Source organism: Blennius ocellaris, assembly GCF_963422515.1.
Source record: "Blennius ocellaris genome assembly, chromosome: 16".
Classification (NCBI taxonomy): domain Eukaryota; kingdom Metazoa; phylum Chordata; class Actinopteri; order Blenniiformes; family Blenniidae; genus Blennius; species Blennius ocellaris.
In genome coordinates, this window is record NC_137665.1 from 19500250 (window position 1) to 19519353 (window position 19104).

The 19104-nt window shown below is 44.9% G+C and overlaps 1 protein-coding gene across 2 annotated transcripts; it reads right to left on the bottom strand.

Moving 5' to 3' along the window:
* Nucleotides 1–506: 506 nt before the first annotated feature.
* Nucleotides 507–17247, bottom strand: fam83fa (family with sequence similarity 83 member Fa; the record flags this gene model as incomplete). 2 transcript variants are annotated; one of them, XM_080511537.1, is made up of 5 exons in its annotated part: nt 507–802; nt 1885–2696; nt 6700–6821; nt 8009–8176; nt 16774–17247. In XM_080511537.1, 5 exons carry the CDS (start codon nt 17245–17247, stop codon nt 753–755), a joined length of 1626 nt encoding a protein of 541 aa, XP_080367663.1. In that variant the 3' UTR covers nt 507–752. The 2 variants fall into 2 exon arrangements, with proteins under 2 accessions (XP_080367663.1, XP_080367664.1); XM_080511538.1 differs by lacking the exon at nt 8009–8176.
* Between the last annotated feature and the right edge of the window lie 1857 nt (nt 17248–19104).

Here is a 19104-nt window from a genome sequence, read left to right on the forward strand (position 1 = left end):
GAAAACAACCAGAAAATGACCATGAAAGTAAAAACAAAATTGAAAAGTTAAAAGAAAATTGGTTGCAAAACAGTAGAAAGAAAGACTGAGACACAAAACGGATATAAAAACACTAAAAACAGAAATGACAAAAAGCAAGTTTTACCAAAAGAAGATAAAATGACCACAAACAATCCGACGACTGAATGAAAATGAGAAAAATACAAAACAACAGAATAGAAAAGACAATGAGAGAAAACAAGAAACAACTCAGACAAAAAATGTAGTAGAAGAAAGAAAGAAACAAAACAAAAAGTGAAATACAAAAAGAATTAAAAATAAACAAAAACAATCCACAAAAACTGAATAGATGAGAACCATGGGTTAATATAACCCTTCACTCTGTCTCACAGGGACGATACGTCAAGTTACTATGAAATCATTTTTCAAATCAAAGTTTTTGAAAAAGCTTTGAGAAAAACGACACAAACACGTTTCCTTATTTATTTAACGTCTTTATTCTTCTTCTTCTTATACAAAACTCAGATTATTTACATCTCAAGTGGTTCGTAAAGCTTCACATTTTGACCTGCAGATAAAAACTGGAGCATCATTCAGTCTGTGGCGCCATGGCGACGGGACAGGCGGCACGATAAGTTAATAGAAAAAGATCCCACTGGCGCCAGGACGTCGTCCTGCGGAGCTGCTCTGGACTCCGGAGGAGTGGCGGACTCGTGTTTTAAACTCTTCTTCTTCTTCTTCTTCTTCTCGTCTCACGACTGGATGCAGTTCTTCTTGTGGTGCCGCCGGCGGCTCTTCAGTCCTGTTCACACAAACAAGCTCGTCACTCACGGAATCTCACGTTTACCACGTTTAACAAACGAAAAACGGAAAACCTTCATCGCCTTCAAATTCTTTTTAAAATCATATTTAGAATTAACATGACCCGTCTCAGTGGAATACGCAACTTTTCTAAAAAGCAACTCCTGGTCATTGTGACTAGTTGTTCATGTTCATGAACAACAGCACCCACTAGTGGCTTGGCAGGAAATGTACATACTTTTTATTAGCTTCCGTCATGGATTGTTTTCAAAATGCTGCGGTGTAAACACCAAACGAGATGCAAAAACAAAGTGTTCCCCCCCCCCCCCCCCACTTGTTGTCGTGGCAACGGAGCCTTACATTTTCTTTGTCTGCTGCTTCATGAGCTCGGACAAGAAGCTACATGAGTTAGCCGTGATGCTAAAATAAACTAAAACTCCTCTCAGCTGTGTCGCGGCTCTTCAGGAGGTCATTTTCAGCCGAAGACTAAAAGTCTTGAATTGGACTCAAGATGGATGTTAGGCTAATTGCTAACGTTGAGCTAACACATTAGCGCTACACTGCAGCACTTCGCCAACGCCACATTTGTTTGCGGAACCGAGTTCCATTAGCATCCCTAGCGTGATAGCCATTAGCGCATATCGATGCTAACTCGCCTGTCAGGGAGCTACATCACTGTAGAATACTGAGCAGGGAGCGTCTCCATGGCAACAGACGCTGATCTTTGATCTCCATGGGGTGCCTCTCATCCGCTTTGTATGGGACCGTTTTATGTGATTTATTCAGAAACAGTTGGCTTCCGTGCAATTGGGGCGAGCAGTTTCTGCAAAAACTTGCTAAAATACATTTATACAAACCAATAAATAAATAAATAAATAAATAAATAAATAAATAAATCAATACCCGCAGACCAAAATGTAACCTTCTCGCCCAACTTCTGTTGGCGAAGGTAATCATCACTTCCTGTTCTTCTTGCTGAAGGTTTGATTTGTTTATAAAGGATTCTCTCACAGCTAATCGTCTCCAGTAAAAAAACATCCCCAAACAAGAGAGAGACAACGATCCAGGTGCTCAATAACGTACCGTCCTCGTCCCCGGTGTTGATGGTCTGCAGAGACACGCTCCTCTGGATGAACTTGGCCGGCTTCTTGCCTTTGGACCTGGACGCCCCCGGCCGCTCCACCACCTCGAACGAGTCGTCCAGCTCGCTACCCGTCGCGCTGCTGTTCTCCGCCGGTTTACGCTGTGGCGTTGGCGGTGGCAGCGGCGGCGGCGGGCTCTGAGGCGTGACTACGCCCTCCTCGATGGTCTCCGTGGCGTGGTTCCCCCCCCGGCCCTTCAGGAAGTTCCTGAACGAGCTGCGCTTCTTCGGGGAGACTACGGCCGCCTGGTGCTTCTTCGGGCTTCCCTTTCCGTCGTCGCCGCCGCCGCCGCCGTCCTCCGAGGGCGCCGCAGGACCCGGCGGCGGGACGACCTTCTCCTTGTCGGCCGCGTGCGGCAGTCCGTTCATCCTGCCGAAGCCGCCGTCCGCCGAGTCCCTCATGACGGTCAGGTCCTGCAGCGAGGCGGCGCGGCTCACGCTGTTGCCGAACACCAGCGAGTACTTGGGGTTGTGGTACTTGTGGGCGGGAACCTTGAGGTCCACCTTCTTGGCGTCGCCGACCGACACCTGGAAGCGGGACATGGAGACGGGGGCGGGGCGGACCTGCGCCGCCTTGGGCTTTGCCACGGGCGTCTGGGGCGGCGGCGGCCTGATGATGCTGAACTCCCGGTACAGGTCCACCTGCTCCGACGCGGCGTACAGCTCCCGGAAGTCATTGTCGAAGAAGTCCACCACGTGTCCCGACATGACGGTGACGGTGTTCCGGTCCATCCGGGACGAGCTCCAGGTGAAGCTGAGGGGCAGAAGAACCACCAGATCGGAACGCCGCAGGACACGTTGAGGATTCCGTTAAAAAACAACAACAACAACAAAAAACTCGTCAAAACAGTTTCTGAGAGAAACAAAAGGTCAAAGGTCGGCGCAGAACTTCGGTGGCGTTTTTGGGGTTTCCACGACAACGGAGCTCAGAGTCACCGGAAACACAACTTTCCGAAACCGGCCGGTGAAGAGGAAGTCATTGAAAACACTCGAAGGAAAACAACTTTTTAAAAACTCAAGTCGGTTTTTGTGGAAACGGGGGTTAAAATGCAACATCTCCATAGAAACTGGGGAAAACAACTTTTTGAAAATGTTCCGAATCAGTCTCCGTGGAGGGGGGGTGCAACTTTTTAAAATAAGGCTACATCTCTGTGGAATCGGAGAGAAAAATAATAGTTTTGAACTGCTGCATCTGTCTCCAATGGCAATGGAGGGATGCAACTTTTTGAAAATGCAACATCTCCATGGAAACTGGGGAAAACAACCTTTTAGAAAATGCCACATCTCTGGAAACTGAGGGGAAATGCACATTTCTGAAATGCCACATCTGTCTCCTATGGAAATGGGGGGGAATGCAACTTTTTGAAAAAGGTACATCTCCGTCTCAGTGGAAATCGGGAAAAATGCTACTTTTTTAAAACCCGACATATCCGTCTCCAAAGAAACTGAGGAAAACAACTTGGAAAAACAGCAAATCTTTGAAAACACCACATCTCTATCTCCATGGAAACTTTTTGAAAATATTCTGAGTCAGTCTCCTTGACAACAGGAGAAAATGCCACTTTTTGAAAATGCTCTGACTCTCCCTGAAAATTGGGAAAAGGTGCTACTAGTTACTAGTTACTAGTAGTTCTGCACATGCTCAGTAGAGCCAATCAAAACAAAGTTCCCTCCGCGGTGTCAGGACTCCCAGTTCATATCTTCTGGACTTGGCACTTTTATTTTGACAGTCACCATTATAACAATCCATCTTGGTACTTTTACTTTGACACTCACCATTATAACAATCCATCATGGTACTTTTATTTTGACAGTCACCATTATACCAATCTAACTTGATGGTCTGTCCTCTAGAATGTTCGTGTTTCCCTGTTAATGTTTAGAGCTCATTGTTCTCTGCTGTGTGTGTGTGTGTGGTTTCATTACTAAAACCAGCAACAGCACCTACTAGTGGACCAACATGAAAGCTACATCATTTCCACTTTCTCCCTTTTCTGTGGAAGCAGAGTTTTCAGTGTAAACGTGAAACTTTTCTGAAACAGAAACTTAACATTTGGAAACCGTTGTCGTGAAAAAAAAACATTGAGGCGCATCAGAAGCGGTTTGTCTGAAAGCAGAAGTTTCGTATCGGAACGGTGGGAGTCGACAGAAACCCCCGACGCGGCGCTTTTCACGGAGCGCCAGTCTGGACCTGAAAGGGTTAATGAGCGTGGGAGTTGTTATCGTTTCCTCCTCTGTGTTTTTCTCAACACGGGCTTCATATAATGAAGACAGAAAAAGCAGTACGACGACAACAAGTTCTCCAACAATAGTGACACACACACACACACACACACACACTTTCTTTGTCTATTAAAAAACCCATTAAGGAGAATTGGATGAACCAGTTCCACCTGTTGCAGAGGAAACAATGGAAAAGTTCTCATCAAGGCATCGAGGTAGTGAGAGAATTACGGACCAATCAGGTGCCACATTTCAAAAGGGAGCTGCCGCCTGGGATCAATCGACCAATCACGTCGCTCGTGGTGGACTCCGGACGGTAATTCACTGTATTTTGGTTAAACGAAATGGATTTAGACAAGATTAGACAGTGAAAAGCACCGATGGCCATTATAAACGTATTTTAGACGACTTTGAGAAACTCGTCCGCCATTTTTTCCCCGCCACCTGAACCACGAGTCCCACCGTCTCGACATGTCCGGTGGGTTTATTAGAAACTACTTCTGACGCCGCACGACATTTATTCCACATCTGAAGAGAAACATTTTCTGCTTCTTAAATCTTTTCTCTTTTCACTTCAGTCTTTAGTTTTCTCTCCGTTTACATGGCAACGTTCTGAAAACAATGTCCGTTTCTACGGAAACGGTTAGAAACTGTGAAAAAATTGTAGTTAGCATGTTGAGCCACCGGTCGGCGCTGTTGTCTCATTTTGTAATAAAACCACGCAAGTAATTTCAAAAGATTGTGTTTTCCTCTATTTCCATGAAGACAGAGCCCAAGTGTTTTCAAAAAGTTGTACTCTCCCTCGTTTCCATGAAGACAGGGCTTTTTCAAAAACTTGAATCCCCCCCCCCCCCCCCCCATTTCCACAAAGATGTTTGGGATCTTTTAAAAAAAAAAAAAATTTTAAGTTGTGTTTCGAGCGGCGGCGCCCAAAACACTCGGTTTTAGCCTGACCTTTGCTTCCTGCTTCAGTTTTAAACACTAATCCGTCTTCTTCGCCTTCATTTGTCACAATCATAAAACTGAACTTGTAGTTTTTTCTGTTATTCGGTATAAAATAACAGGTTTTTGAGTGGAAAACCCGTTTCATCGTCGTACCCTGATTACCAGCAAAAGTAATTGGAGACCAAGTATCTAGTATCTTGTGCAAATGTTAAAATGTATTCAGTGGTGGCAAATATTTGTACGTCATTACTTAAATAAACTGAGTTTAATCCGTACTTTACTCAAGTATTTAGTTTTTTTCTGAGGGCTTTCTACTTGATGTGTGTGAAGAGAGATCATTCTTCTTATTTCAACCTTCAGAGTTACTGTGAAAGGATCAACTTCCTGTTTCTACTTCAAAGTTCAATTTGTTTCTAATATTACAGTTTTAAATTGATTCCGTTTAGTTTCAGTGAAGCCGAGAACTAATTTAGTTCGTGACTCAAAACAACAACACGAGTTGAATCACGAGGTGCGTCACTGCTAATGTTTAAACTGCTGAACCCACTGACAATAGAAGTGTGTGTGTGTGTGTGTGTGTGTGTGTGTGTGTGTGTGTGTGTGTGTGTGTGTGTGTGTGTGTGTGTGTGTACACATCGCCAAAAGACATTTAAGATCAAGTCAATAATTAATTTTTACTTCCGTACATTTCAGAACCGGCACTGTTACGTAAAGAAATTTTATTTTTACTTTATTTTCTACTTAAAGTAAAATATTTGAGCATTTTTTTTCTCTCCAGATTTTGTATTCACTGAATTTTACTCGTGATCTTTTCCACTCATCATTTATCTGGAAAAGCTAAACTTTGACCCAAGTGTTTTCAAAAAGTAGCCTTACCCCCCCCGTTTCCATGGAGACGGAACCAGAGTGTTTGACAAGTTGTGTGTTCCCCCTAGTTCCAAGGAGACGGAGCCCGAGTGTTTTCAAAAAGTAGCATTAACCCCCCCCCCCTCCTGTTTCCATGGAGACAGGGACCGAGTGTTTTCAAAAAGTAGCACCCCCCCCCCCCCCCCCATTTCCATGGAGATGGAACCAGAGTGTTTGACAAGTTGTGTGTTCCCCCCTAGTTCCATGGAGTAGGAGCCCAAGTGTTTTCAAAAAGTAGCATCCCCCCCCCGTTTCCATGGAGACAGAGCCCGAGTGTTTTCAAAAAGTAGCATTTCCCCCCGTTTCCATGGAGACACAACCAGAGTGTTTGACAAGTTGTGTTCCCTCCCGTTTCCATGGAGACGGAGCCTGAGTGTTTGCAAAAAGTTCAGTCCCCCCCCGTTTCCATGGAGACGGAGAACAAACGTTTTCAACCCCGTTTTCATGGAGACACACCATCGGAGCATTTTTGAAAAGCTCCACCTGTGAAGAACTTTTCAGAAACTTGAGTGTCCATTGGCTCGGAGCTCCGTTGTCGTGGAAACGAACCCTGTGAAGACGTCCTCGTCTTCTTTGGTCGACGGGGTTTTGGTCTCAGCCGGCGGAAGGAACACGAAGCAGAAAGACGTGAACGCGGCGGCGTTTCCGAGGTCACATGACAAAGGGCGGCGGCGTGGCTTCACCTGTAGGAGCCGAACAGGACCTTCTCCCCGTCCACCAGCATGTACTTGGAGCACAGCGAGCCGGGCAGCTTTCCAAACGACAGGGCGAGCCCCGCCCCCTTCAGCGTCCGCACACGCAGGTTCTGCAAGGAAACGCCCGCTTGGTTACACAGGAGCAGCCGACCGGCGAGGGGAAGGGAAAAAAAAAAGCCAAAGTTGAGCCGCCGGTGTTTGCTCAGAGGGCAGAGGAGGACCGGGAACCAAACACCAGCAGCCTCCAGTTACAACCGCCTGGAGCTTTTTGTTCCTCCGGCGTCCTCAATGTTCATTTTGTCAGCGGTAACCCGAGTCGCCGCCGGGGATCTCCTGCGACGAGGAAACCCCCCCCACCTCCTCCGCGCCGCTTTCTTTCCAAGTGTTTCCCCGTCGTGTCTCCCGTTTACGCCGCAAAGCGAGGAAAACCTGCCGACGCTGCGTTTTCGTGCTCGCGTCCAAAGTCGGAGTTTAAATCCGAGGGTGCGTTGGCCACCAGGGCGGCGCCACTCCACCTTGGAGTGACCCCCCCCCGAGGAGACGAGGCTTCTCACCACCCATTTCAGCTTTTTATATTCCACCGATTTATTCTTACTCAAAATCACGCCTCATTTATTCGACATACGCTTTCTCTTTTTCGCCGCCGAGGCTTTCGATGTTTTGTCGTCTGTGATTTTCTACTGTACTTTTCATTAAATTCTCCTTTTGTTTGTGTTTTTGCTGTAAAGAACTTTGTGAATTAACTGTTCTTAAAAGTGCTCTGTAACTAAAGTGACGACTGAAGATTGTGTGTTCATGCATTTATTGGTGTTTTTATCCGTTTTCTAATGCATTCTTAAATGTTTTATTGCAGCACTTACATCACAGTACAAATAAAATATATTATTATTGGTTTGTATGTCTTACCAACTTTTCGCAAAAGCTACTCACCCGAATTGTATGAAAATTTTCGGGGATGATTTGTCACCATCAAGGACCAATCCAATAGATTTTGGGACGTTAACGACGAACCGTTTCCAAATTAATCCCAAAAAAACGGAGAAAAAAAAACCGGTCCCATACAAAGCGGATGAGAGGCGCCTCATGGAGGTCAAAGGAGATCAGCGTCTGTTGCCACGGAGACGCTCCCTGCTCAGTGTCTCACAGTGACGTCGCCCCCCTGACTTAACTGGTTAGCATCGATATGAGCTATCGGCTATCACGCTAGCGACGCCAACAGTGATGTAAACAAATGAGACACCGGCGAAGGCCCGCGCTCTACCGAGTGCAGCTCTAGGTTTCTTTTTGTTTTTCTCACCCGCAGATGCATGGCGTTGATCTGCAGCCGGGAGCACATGTCCAGGAAGTAGGGCACGCCGTGCGCCTCCAGCACCACGTAGACCGCCACGCCGCGGCGGGACGAGGCGTCCAGCAGGTCCTGGAGGATCAGCAGGTCGGTCAGCAGGTCCATGACGACGGCCAACGCCTGAGAAAGAGACGCGGGGGAAAAAAAAAAAGTTTTCAAAAACACCTGCTGACATGTTGCCGTGACGTCAGGATTAAGATTATCCGACGCTCCCAACACGTGCGGATTAAATGCCACCAAAGTGACCCGACACTTGATCCCGGCAGGTTAAAAATTAAGTTTGCTGCGTTTTTTTTTTTTTTTTTTTTTTTTACAAGTGGATTTTGCTCGACTCGTGACGGCCGAAGGTTTGATTGCTCGGGATCAGAGGGGCAGACGCCGTCCTGATGTTCGTCTCCTCAGATATACGACCGCCGTGACGCGGATCGGCTCGCAGCGCCGGTGATTTCAACACATTGCCGGAAGACGCCAGGATTAAGAGTCACACTGTGACCCTGCAAGTCCAGACTGAGGGCAAAGGAAACCCTCTTCATGTGTCAAATAGTCTTTAGCACACATTTACAGGCAAATGAGTTCCTCAACACACGTTATTTACATTTCTAAAGGCGTCGTTTCCATTGTTTTATTTGCTTTTTTTGGGACCCGTTTATAAAACAGTGCTTGGAGCCACTGAAAACTCAACTTTTTGAAAACGCTGTCGCCGTGGAAACGGCGGAAAACACAATCCTTCTGGAAATGGTCGGCCTGGTTGATGGTGAAAATGCTGCTTTAATGCTCGCGTGCGTCACGGCCGTATTAAACAGTGGTTCTGCACATGCTCAGTGGACGGTAGCAAAAACATGGCGGCCTCCAGAGTGACAGACGTCGATTATTTACTTATCGACTTTGTTGTTGTTTCTTGCTTTCACCAAGCGAACAGCGCATTGGGATTTATTTTTCTTGACACAACATCCTAATGCAGATACGAGAGGCTGCACATCTGCAAGGACCCACTGACCTGTATGCATGTCGTTTTGCTTGTCTTTCTCTATTTTCTTTTCTTTTATTATTGTTTCGAGGTTCTTACAAATAAATAAATAAATACATATATAAATAAACAAAGTGTAAAAGAAAAAATAACTGCATAAATAAATAAAACAATTGTACAAATAGAAATAAATAAAACAAGTATAAAAAATAAACAAATAGATAAATAAATAAAATAAGTGTAAATAAATAAATACATTAAACAAGTATAAAAAAATAAAACATAGATAAATAAATGAAGTGTAAAATAAATAAATAAATAAATAAAACAAGTGTAAATAAATAAATAATTAAAACTGTAAAATAAATAAATATACAAATAAATAAAGCAAGTGTAAAAAAATAAACAAATAAATAATAACTAGTGGAAGAATCAGTGCTTCTTACACACCGGTGAACCGACATAAGATTGTTTCCTGCATCAGCTCCGACTCATCGTCTTTTAAAATACGACGCAAAAATAAAGGTCGCCGTTCTCCAGCTGCATTTAAAATCGAATACGTCGCTCAAGGTTTTGATCGAAGACGTCAAACGGGACAAAGTTTGAAAAGAGACCAGACACCGACGGTTTTCCTTCGTTATCGTGACTCTTCATTAACCGTCGCCGTCACGACTGGCGACGCCAAGCGGCTCGTCTCTGAACCGTTTGTCCGCCGTTGCGGAAAACGCGTCCGACCGGATAATCGTTCAGACTTCGCCGGACGTCTTTATGATAAACATTACGGGCCGAGAGAGGCTCTGGCTCCGCCCACCGGCGGTTGAGCACAATGGCGTACGTGGCGTGGAACCATCCATTATACCTGATACAAACTGTTAAAAGGTCAGTGCTTATTAGAAGCAACCGGTTCTTCCGGGTGATTCACCAGATTTACCGGAGACGTTTCTGGACCGGCGCCAGAAACGGCTCGCCGCATCAGCCGGCTTCCTCACGGGCCAGCGCCACAATTCCTGATCCTGCTCGCAGAGCCACATTCACACCCGCCACGTTTTTTTCTTCTTCTTCTTTCTTTTATATCCCGCAGCGGAATTTGAGCAATCATGTGCTTCCACTTCCTGGTGGCGGGCAGGTCGCGACTCGATCCTCCGGCCTCCAGCTCAAAAACTAGTTCCTCCTGATTCTCAAATTTAAATGACAATTCTTTTGTCAGTCAGCTAAACCGCAAGAGAGTCTGACAAATCCGCTCATTCTTCCGCAGGGGGAAAACATCCGACGCCGGCACCTTCGGCACAGATTCCTCCATCACGCTGCGGAATTCAAAATGTCAAACGTTGCTTCAGAAACAACAACAACAAAAAAGACCTGAATCAAATTACGTCACGAAATCCTCCGTCTCGGGCCTCGTAGGAAAACGTCCTTGACTCTGTGGGAATGGGTTACAACAGAACTCAAAAAAACCAAAACACACACAAACCCCCCCCCCCCCCCCAACTCAGGTTCCGTCTCCATGGAAACGGTGGGAAAACAATTCTTTGTGTGTGTTTTCCAGTCGGAAAAATCTTTAAATTCACGCAGTTTGCAGAGCCTTTAAACTCATTTGAGTCAAAATGGAGTCAAACCAGCACAATCAGTCAAATGTTATCACTTCCTCAGATCCACCTTGACGTGATTGGCTGAAACATAACAAAGACACCCGATTGGCTGCAGAGAATCCAGAGTTTTAAACCAATATTTCCGAGACTGAAAGCTCGGCCTGTAGCGACGCGACGGCGACGTCGACTACTCGGTTCTAAAAAACCGTAGACTGGTCTCCAACCAGCTCTCAGGCTCAGCAGCAACCCGCCGCCCCACATCAAAGGTGTGGGGAGACTTCAAAGCTGCCACGCGCATCAAGGTATAGCAAATTGCAGTCTTTATACCACGGAGCTAGCATAGCACACCAGCACAACTTCCACGTGGGAGCTAGCGTTTGAAGCGGAGGCGTCCCGTTGTGACTAGTGACTAGTGAGAACAGGAGTCAGTAACGTTACTACCGCCAACGCTTGCTAAATTAATTTAATTTCAACTGTGCAACGTGAGCTTGTGCTCCGCACACCGTGGTGGCGCTAGCTAGCTGTGTTTGGTTACTGTCAGTAGCTCATGGCCAGACAGCTGTGTTTAGCTAACATTAGCTAGAAATAGCATATAATGCTGGCATGAATGGTAACAGTGGCTAACTTACAGCTAGCAGAACACCGCTATCTAGCCACAAGCGCCACCACAGCGCTTGCTAGCTACGGTAGCGTTATGTTTGACAAGTCATGGTTAGCGTTTGCTCAATCACGCTGTGGTCGTTTCCCAGTGAAACACATTAGTAGACTGACGTTTGCTAGCTTAGCATCATGATTCACTACACCAACGTTAGTTCACCAATAAACGTCGGCTCACGGAGCCGAGGCAACGTCCGTTAGAATAATTCACTATTCCTTTAAATAATCACCACAATAGTCATTTCAAAAATACTCGTTGACCCCTAGTCCAACTGAAAACATAAAAATGGAGGAACTTTTATCATGCCATCATTAATTAGCTTTATATTTCTGTATCTTGGCTGAACATCGGGTTTAACGTGACTCAATACGCCCCCTTGTGGCAGTGCGGGGCTCCACGTCAGGTGAGCATGTGATAATCACGTCGAGTATTAAACATGCGGGCGCTTACGTCGATGATGCTAATGTCTTTGAGACGAGTTCTTCCTAGTAACAGTGCTCTTTCTCCTGCCCCACGACACCATTATCTTCGCTTGGCGTCGTTAAAACGTTTAGCTATGATGCCTGCTCTTAAAGAGGTACACACCAATTTCCCCCCCGACGAGCAGAAAGGTTTTATTTGTATTGAAAGGAAATTTCGCTGAACCAGTAAGAAGTTGATCCCGGAGACGCGATAGGAGGAGCGCTATAAGACGATCTGCTCAGTCAGATCGAATCCCGGCGCTGAATCCCGGCGCCGCATCACAGGCGTCGTCTCCTCACGCCGCATACCTGCGAGGTCAGCCAATCAGGAGTCGGGACGGCGGAGGAGGAGGAGGAGGAGGACCCGCGTCTCCCTCGGCGTGTCCCAATGTGAAGCTGACATTTAGAAAACAGCCTCTGACACTGATGACTCAGCCTGTGTCGACTTGCACTCGACTCTCCCTCTTAAATGTGGCTTTATGAGCGAAAACCTGCCCGGTCAACCCCTCCCCCGTCTTTTATGTGCTTCTGGAAAACTACAAGTTTCGTAACGTCGCGTCGGGTTTTGTACGTTTGAAAAAAAACATTTTTATAAAAAAAAAAAAGCGGGGGAACTATTTTACGACAGGTGTCGTATAGAATTAGAACCCCTAATGTGGATATTTAATATAAATATGATGTGGTCCATGTCATAAGCCACGGCAGTGTTATTTCAAAATAAAGCACTACCAAATCCCATGCACTGAAGTGAAGTTTACAAGTCTGTGTACACCATAAATAAGACAAACTTTTTTTTTTTTAAGAGTCAACAATGCTAAAGGTCTGTAATTAGATTACACTTGTGACAAGTACATTTTGTATTATTTTTATGCATTTATTATTTTTTATAACTAAATTATAATACATCAGATACAAGAAGGTATTGAGACTTGGAGCACTATGTGGTCACTTTTCTATAGGGCGGGTCAGAGTTTTATATATATATATATATATATATATATATATATATATATATATATATATATATAAAATATAATATTATAGCATTTAAAGCTATTGAGCTGTCAAAGGTCAGTGAACCGGTCCATCAGAGACATAAACAATCAGATGTAAACAAACACTGAGCCAGGCTAACCCTAACCCTGTGTGTGTGTGTGTGTGTGTGTGTGTGTGTGTGTGTGTGTGTGTGCGCGCGCGCACGCCAGATCTGTGGATGTGGAGGCGGCAGGAGGAGCTTACATCCTTTGTCACCGTGTTTCGATTATGTGAATATTTATGGAGTAATTTCAATTAATTAACGAAGAAACTTGTAAATAACAAGCTAATAAAAATTTGTGAATAAATTAAAGATGACATGTTTCACTTATTTATCTCCACAAATAAGGTTTATATAAGTTTCAGGCGCCCACCCCCCCAGAAAAGTTTCACGTTCACGCGGCAACGCTTTGAAAACCATGTTTTCACCGCTGGCGTGAGAAACACATTGTTCTTATTGTCAATTTACTGAGCATGTGCAGCATTCTAGGAAAGTTCAGTTACCCCCGTTTCCATGGAGACGGAGCATTTTCAAAAAACTTCCACGTGGGGGCAAAAGTTTTTAAAAAGTTGGCTCTTGGTGCCTTTAAGATGTTTTGTTGTGTCAATTTCTTACTAAATACAAACATTATGCTGTAACACATGTATGTTACGTTTAAGAACTAAACTTCAGTCAAATCAAAAGTTTTCCATTCATTATGTCGCGTTTGCAACATTTTCAGTGGTTAATTTATTGAGAGATTTGTGTTTTCAAGGTTTTGTTTAAAATGTGTTAATAAGTGGAAGAGCAGGCAGACGTCGCGGCTTCGGTTCCAGAGTTTCCTGACACCTTTCAGTTGCGGTTTTATTTAAAAGGACGGATGCCGACTTGTCGAACGGCGCCTGGAATTCAGCCGCAGCTGCGTCGGAGTTTTAATCCCACAAAACCGTCACGAGTTTTAACAGGATTACAAATACTGACTCTTTTTTCAAGTTTTAGAGAGAAATATTCTGCACAAGTTGTGGAAAAATAAGTCGAGCAAAGAGTAGAAACGGGGAAAAAAGTTACTTTTTGAAAATGTTCCTGTCTCCATGGAAACGGGAAAGTGTTACTTTTTGAAAATGCTCCTGTCTCAATGGAAGCAGGGGAAAAAGTTACTTTTAGAAAATGCTCTCGTCTCCATGGAAACAGGGGAAAAAGTTACTTTTAGAAAATGCTCTCGTCTCCATGGAAACAGGGGAAAAAGTTACTTTTAGAAAATGCTCTCGTCTCCATGGAAACAGGGGAAAAAGTTACTTTTTGAAAATGCTCTCGTCTCCATGGAAACAGGGGAAAAAGTTACTTTTAGAAAATGCTCTCGTCTCCATGGAAACAGGGGAAAAAGTTACTTTTAGAAAATGCTCTCGTCTCCATGGAAACAGGGGAAAAAGTTACTTTTTGAAAATGCTTCTGTCTCCATGGAAACAGGGGAAAAAGTCACTTTTTGAAAATGCTTCTGTCTCAATGGAAACAGGGGGAAAAGTTACTTTTTGAAAATGCTTCTGTTTTCCCGTCTCCATGGAAACGGGAAAATGCAAACATGTGTTTGCATGTATCACCACCAACGGCGCCAACTTGTGGCCCAGCATACTAACTACATTGTGTTCATTGTCCGAAAATTTACACGTTTTCAGTCGAACCGTTGTCGTGGAAACGGGGGCTCAATCTTACAGATCGAGATTATTTTCCGTCTCTGAGCCAAACCTCAAAGTTGTGTAATTTTTTTGTGTTAACATGAAAAGTAAACGATATTTTCTTTTAACGCCAACGACTCAGATTCATATTTAAACGAGTCTTGTTCAGGAACTCGTGAAGCCAAAACGCGCGTCACAGTAACTCAAGCTTCTAAAAGCGCAGTGGCCATACGAAGATGTCTAAAAAAAAAAAAAAGACTCTTCCTGGTCACGTGACCCCCGGGGAGCCAATGGGCTCTGAAGGGTTCTGACCTTTCCTCCTCCACCCTGGACCGACTGGGTGAAGCAGCTCCTCCACTCTGTCCCTCGGTGACTCAGAGTCTGCTGCTGCAGCAGATTAGAGAATCACAGTGTTGATGTAAACGCCTCGTAATCCCTTCATCTGCTTAATCTCACCCGTCGCTCAAAACACGACGGGCGACCGTGAAACCCGGCCGCCCCGAAAAGACCCGCCGTGAGCAAACTGGGCCCAGTCCACGCTTTAGGACGGGAAGTTGAATAGATTTACTAAATCGACGTCTCCGTGTGGGAATAAATGGAGTTGTGCAACTTTAAAAAGAAACAAAAACAAAAACGGGAAGTTTGAAAATTTTAGTCATTTTCATCTTTCTGTTTTTAATGTTTTTTCACTAAAAGCGACTGAAACATGTTGCTTTTCCTGTGGAGTTGGAATAAAAACCCCTTTTTGTGCTTCAACACACAATATCCCAGCAGTTTGTGAACTTTACCACCAAAACAATCCTTTTCACGATTTTCTGCCCAAAAAAAAATGTCTGAAGCCGCAAAACGTGGCGATAATCGAAACGAAGAAAACGCTTTCATGCTTCCAGTGCAACAATTCAGATATTTATTATTTGCTTTTATAGCAAATGTATCCTCTTTTTTCATTGGATTTTTACCGCTGTGTTGAATTTTTCTGCCATTTCTTTAAATCATTTTAGCAAATTCATTTATTTGAATTATTTCAGACATTTAAATATTTTGAGATTTAATTTATTTTAACCATTTCATTAAAATTATTTTAATGACTTTAACCATTGTCATTTAGCCATTTTAATTAATTTATTGAGCTTTTAAACGGATTTAGTTGTTGGAAACGTTTTAACTAAATTAGCAATTTTCACAATTTTTGACTGTTTGTAGTTATTTTAGACATTTGTTTTAAGCTATTTTATGTTTTTAGCTATTTTATACATTTTTAACTATTTTATACATTTTTAGCCATTTCATGTTTTAAGCTAATTTTTGAGCCTCCACACCACCTCTTCTCATTAGAGTAACTGTAACCTATTACTCCATTACCTTGTGCACCTCCTGGATGAGCCTCCGCACCAAGTCCTTGAATGGGAGTCTGTGTAATCTATTACTCTGTTACCTTGTCCGCCTCCTCTAATGAGAGCAAATGTAATCTATTACTCCGTTACCTTGTGCGCCTCCTGGATGAGTTTCCTCACCACCTCCTGAGGGTAAAGTAACTGTAATCTATTACTCCATTACCTTGTGCGCCTCCTGGATGAGCCTCCTCTCATGAGAGCAAGTGTAATCTATTACTCCATTACCTTGTGCGCCTCCTGGATGAGCCTCCTCTCATGAGAGCAAGTGTAATCTATTACTCCATTACCTTGTGCGCCTCCTGGATGAGCCTCCTCTAATGAGAGCAAGTGTAATCTATTACTCCCATACCTTGTGTGCCTCCTGGATGAGAGCAAGTATAATCTATTACTCAATTACCTTGCGCGCCTCCTGGATGAGGTTCCTCTGAGAGTAAGTGTAATCTATTACTCCGTTACCTTGTGCGCCTCCTGGATGAGCCTCCTCTAATGAGAACAAGTGTAATCTATTACTCCGTTAACTTGTGCACCTCCTGGATGAGCTTCCTCACCACCTTCTGAGGGTGAAGTAACTGTAATCTATTACTCCATTACCTTGTGCGCCTCCTGGATGAGGTTCCTCTGAGAGCAAGTGTAATCTATTACTCCCATACCTTGTGTGCCTCCTGGATTAGCCTCCCCTAATGAGAGCAAGTGTAATCTATTACTCCGTTACCTTGTGCGCCTCCTGGATGAGCCTCCTCTAATGAGAGCAAGTGTAATCTATTACTCCGTTACCTTGTGCACCTCCTGGATGAGGCTCCCCTAATGAGAGCAAGTGTAATCTATTACTCCGTTACCTTGTGCCCCTCCTGGATGAGCCTCCCCCAATGAGAGCAAGTGTAATCTATTACTCCGTTACCTTGTGCCCCTTCTGGATGAGCCTCCCCCAATGAGAGCAAGTGTAATCTATTACTCCGTTACCTTGTGCGCCTCCTGGATGAGCCTCCGCACCACCTCCTTGATGTGCGGCCCGGGCTCCTTGGGCGGGTGGCTGTACACGGACACCCGGGTCACCCCCTTGTAGACGCCGCTGCTGCCGGGCCAGCCCAGGTCGAGCGGCGGCGCCTCGGTGTCGGACATCTGGGGCCAGTAGGTGGAGTGGACCCCGGAGTCCGCGCTGGACGAGCCCTTGGAGCGCTCGTGCTCCGCGGCCTCCGGGTCGCTGTCCGCGTCGTACTCCTGGAAGGTCTTGCGCAGCCGCCGCACCTCGCGCGCGCTCAGGAAGTCCCTGGTCTTGTCCTCCTGCAGCCGCGTGCGGAACGCGCCGTCGCCGTGCCGCAGCAGCTGCTCGAGCGCCGCGCGCTGCTCCTCGCTGTAGTAGAACGCGGGCCGGCTCTCCGGGACCTTCTCGTTCACGTGCTCGTCGTCCATGCAGAGCAGCTGAGAGGCGGCCATGGCCGTGGGAGGGAGGGGGGGCCCGGGAAGGGGGGGGGTGGGGGGGTGGATGGGGTGGGGGGGTCCTGCTGCTGGTGGCCGGGGCCGGTACCGGTACTGGTCCTGGTGGTGGTCCTCGTGGTGGTACTGCTCCAGCTGCCTCCACAGCCTGAACCGGACCTGCGCGTGCAGGTGAGGAGGCAGCAGGTAGAGGCAGGGGGCGGGGCCAACAGGTACAAAGACACTCGTGTCACGACACGACTTCTGGCTGAAAACTGCCACAATAAAACCGAGAAATAGTTTAAACATTTTACTAATTCAAAAATAAAATAAAATACAAAGTTTTACTTCTTACTACAATTTTTAAGGCATGCTAAAGTAGAAATACAACTAATATATATTAATCAGTGTGTATACATGTGGACATACTTATATATAGATTAGTGTAATTTGTTTTTTAAATGATCGATAATCAACAAATGGGTTATATATGGACGTGTGTGCACACATTTTGAAATGAATTGATTGAAAAATGCTCATACTAATAAAATGACAAATATATAATCATAACAGCAACAATAGCAGAAAAAGACACTACTTTAATTACAATAATGTGAGTATTTGTAATCATTACTGTCATTCAACAAAGTGACAAGGTGTGACTAGTACTTACATATGAGTAAGATTATGTGCTTTCAGAATATTTATTGAAAAACATGTTAGTAAAAATATAACTTTAATTACAGTGATGTGTAATTTGTAATCCATCACAACTCCAAATAGTGACTTACAATCTGGTGTAGGAATGTTTACGCGACAACGTCTTCATGTGAAAACGGGAGAAAACTGGAGTCACTGGACACAAAACTTTTTGAAAAAGCTCTGAGTTTCCATGGAAATGCATGTTTTCTGGCCCTGCACGTTCATAAGTAAATTGTTCTGCGCGTGTGCAAGAAGGATTCACTCTTAATAAATATGGTGCGTCTCCAATAAAGCACCCTCTCGTGGCCGTACGGGGAAATGACATCTTCAAAACGTTGCTGCGTAAACACTCAGCTTTTCAGAGATGAAAATGCAAAAACAACACGTTTTTTCACTCGAAACGACTTCAGTGAGCATTTATTTTTGCCGAAAATAATCTGGATTAAGTTGACGAGGACTTCAGGAGAAAGACAAACAATAACCGTACGACGTTTCACCACCACTTTCTGCGATAAAATCCTCCTCCTCCGCTTCTACTTTGAAGAGCCAACTCTCCTGCCTTCCTGTTTGGTTTCTGAAGCCTTGACAGAGTCAATAAATGTCACATGAAAAACATGACCGAGCAGGATGCCGCTCCGTTTACTTTCCTTTCAGTCCGTCGTCACGGACGTTCAAATCTAAACAAGGAATGCCTTTATTCTGGAGTCAGGGTGACGTCGTCAGGTGGCGAGGAGTCGATGTGATCAGCCAGGATCTGATTGAAAAAATGGCTGCAGTGGTGAAAAGGGTGAAATTGTCCCAATGGGCCCGTTTCAAGTGAAAACGCCAACAAAAAAAACCAACTTCTTGCACTTTAAGTTTCCGTTTACACGACAACGCCGCTCGGAGCCCCTGAAAATGAAACTATTTGAGAACGCCGCCGACTGTCGCCGTGGAAACAGGCAGAAACAACCCGAGTCCCGAGTAGATGGTGGAAGCGCTGCTGCGACGAGTTCGTCTGCGTCTTCTTCTGTCTGGTTTCAATACAAAAAAAAAAAAAAAAGCACCAACTAGTGGCACAACACGCCAACTGACATCCACTCCTGCCGTTTCCATGGAAACGAACATCGGAGCCGCTGCGTTTTGAGCTGAGACGTTGTCGTGTAAACGGAGCCCCACCCCCCCCCCCCCCCCCCC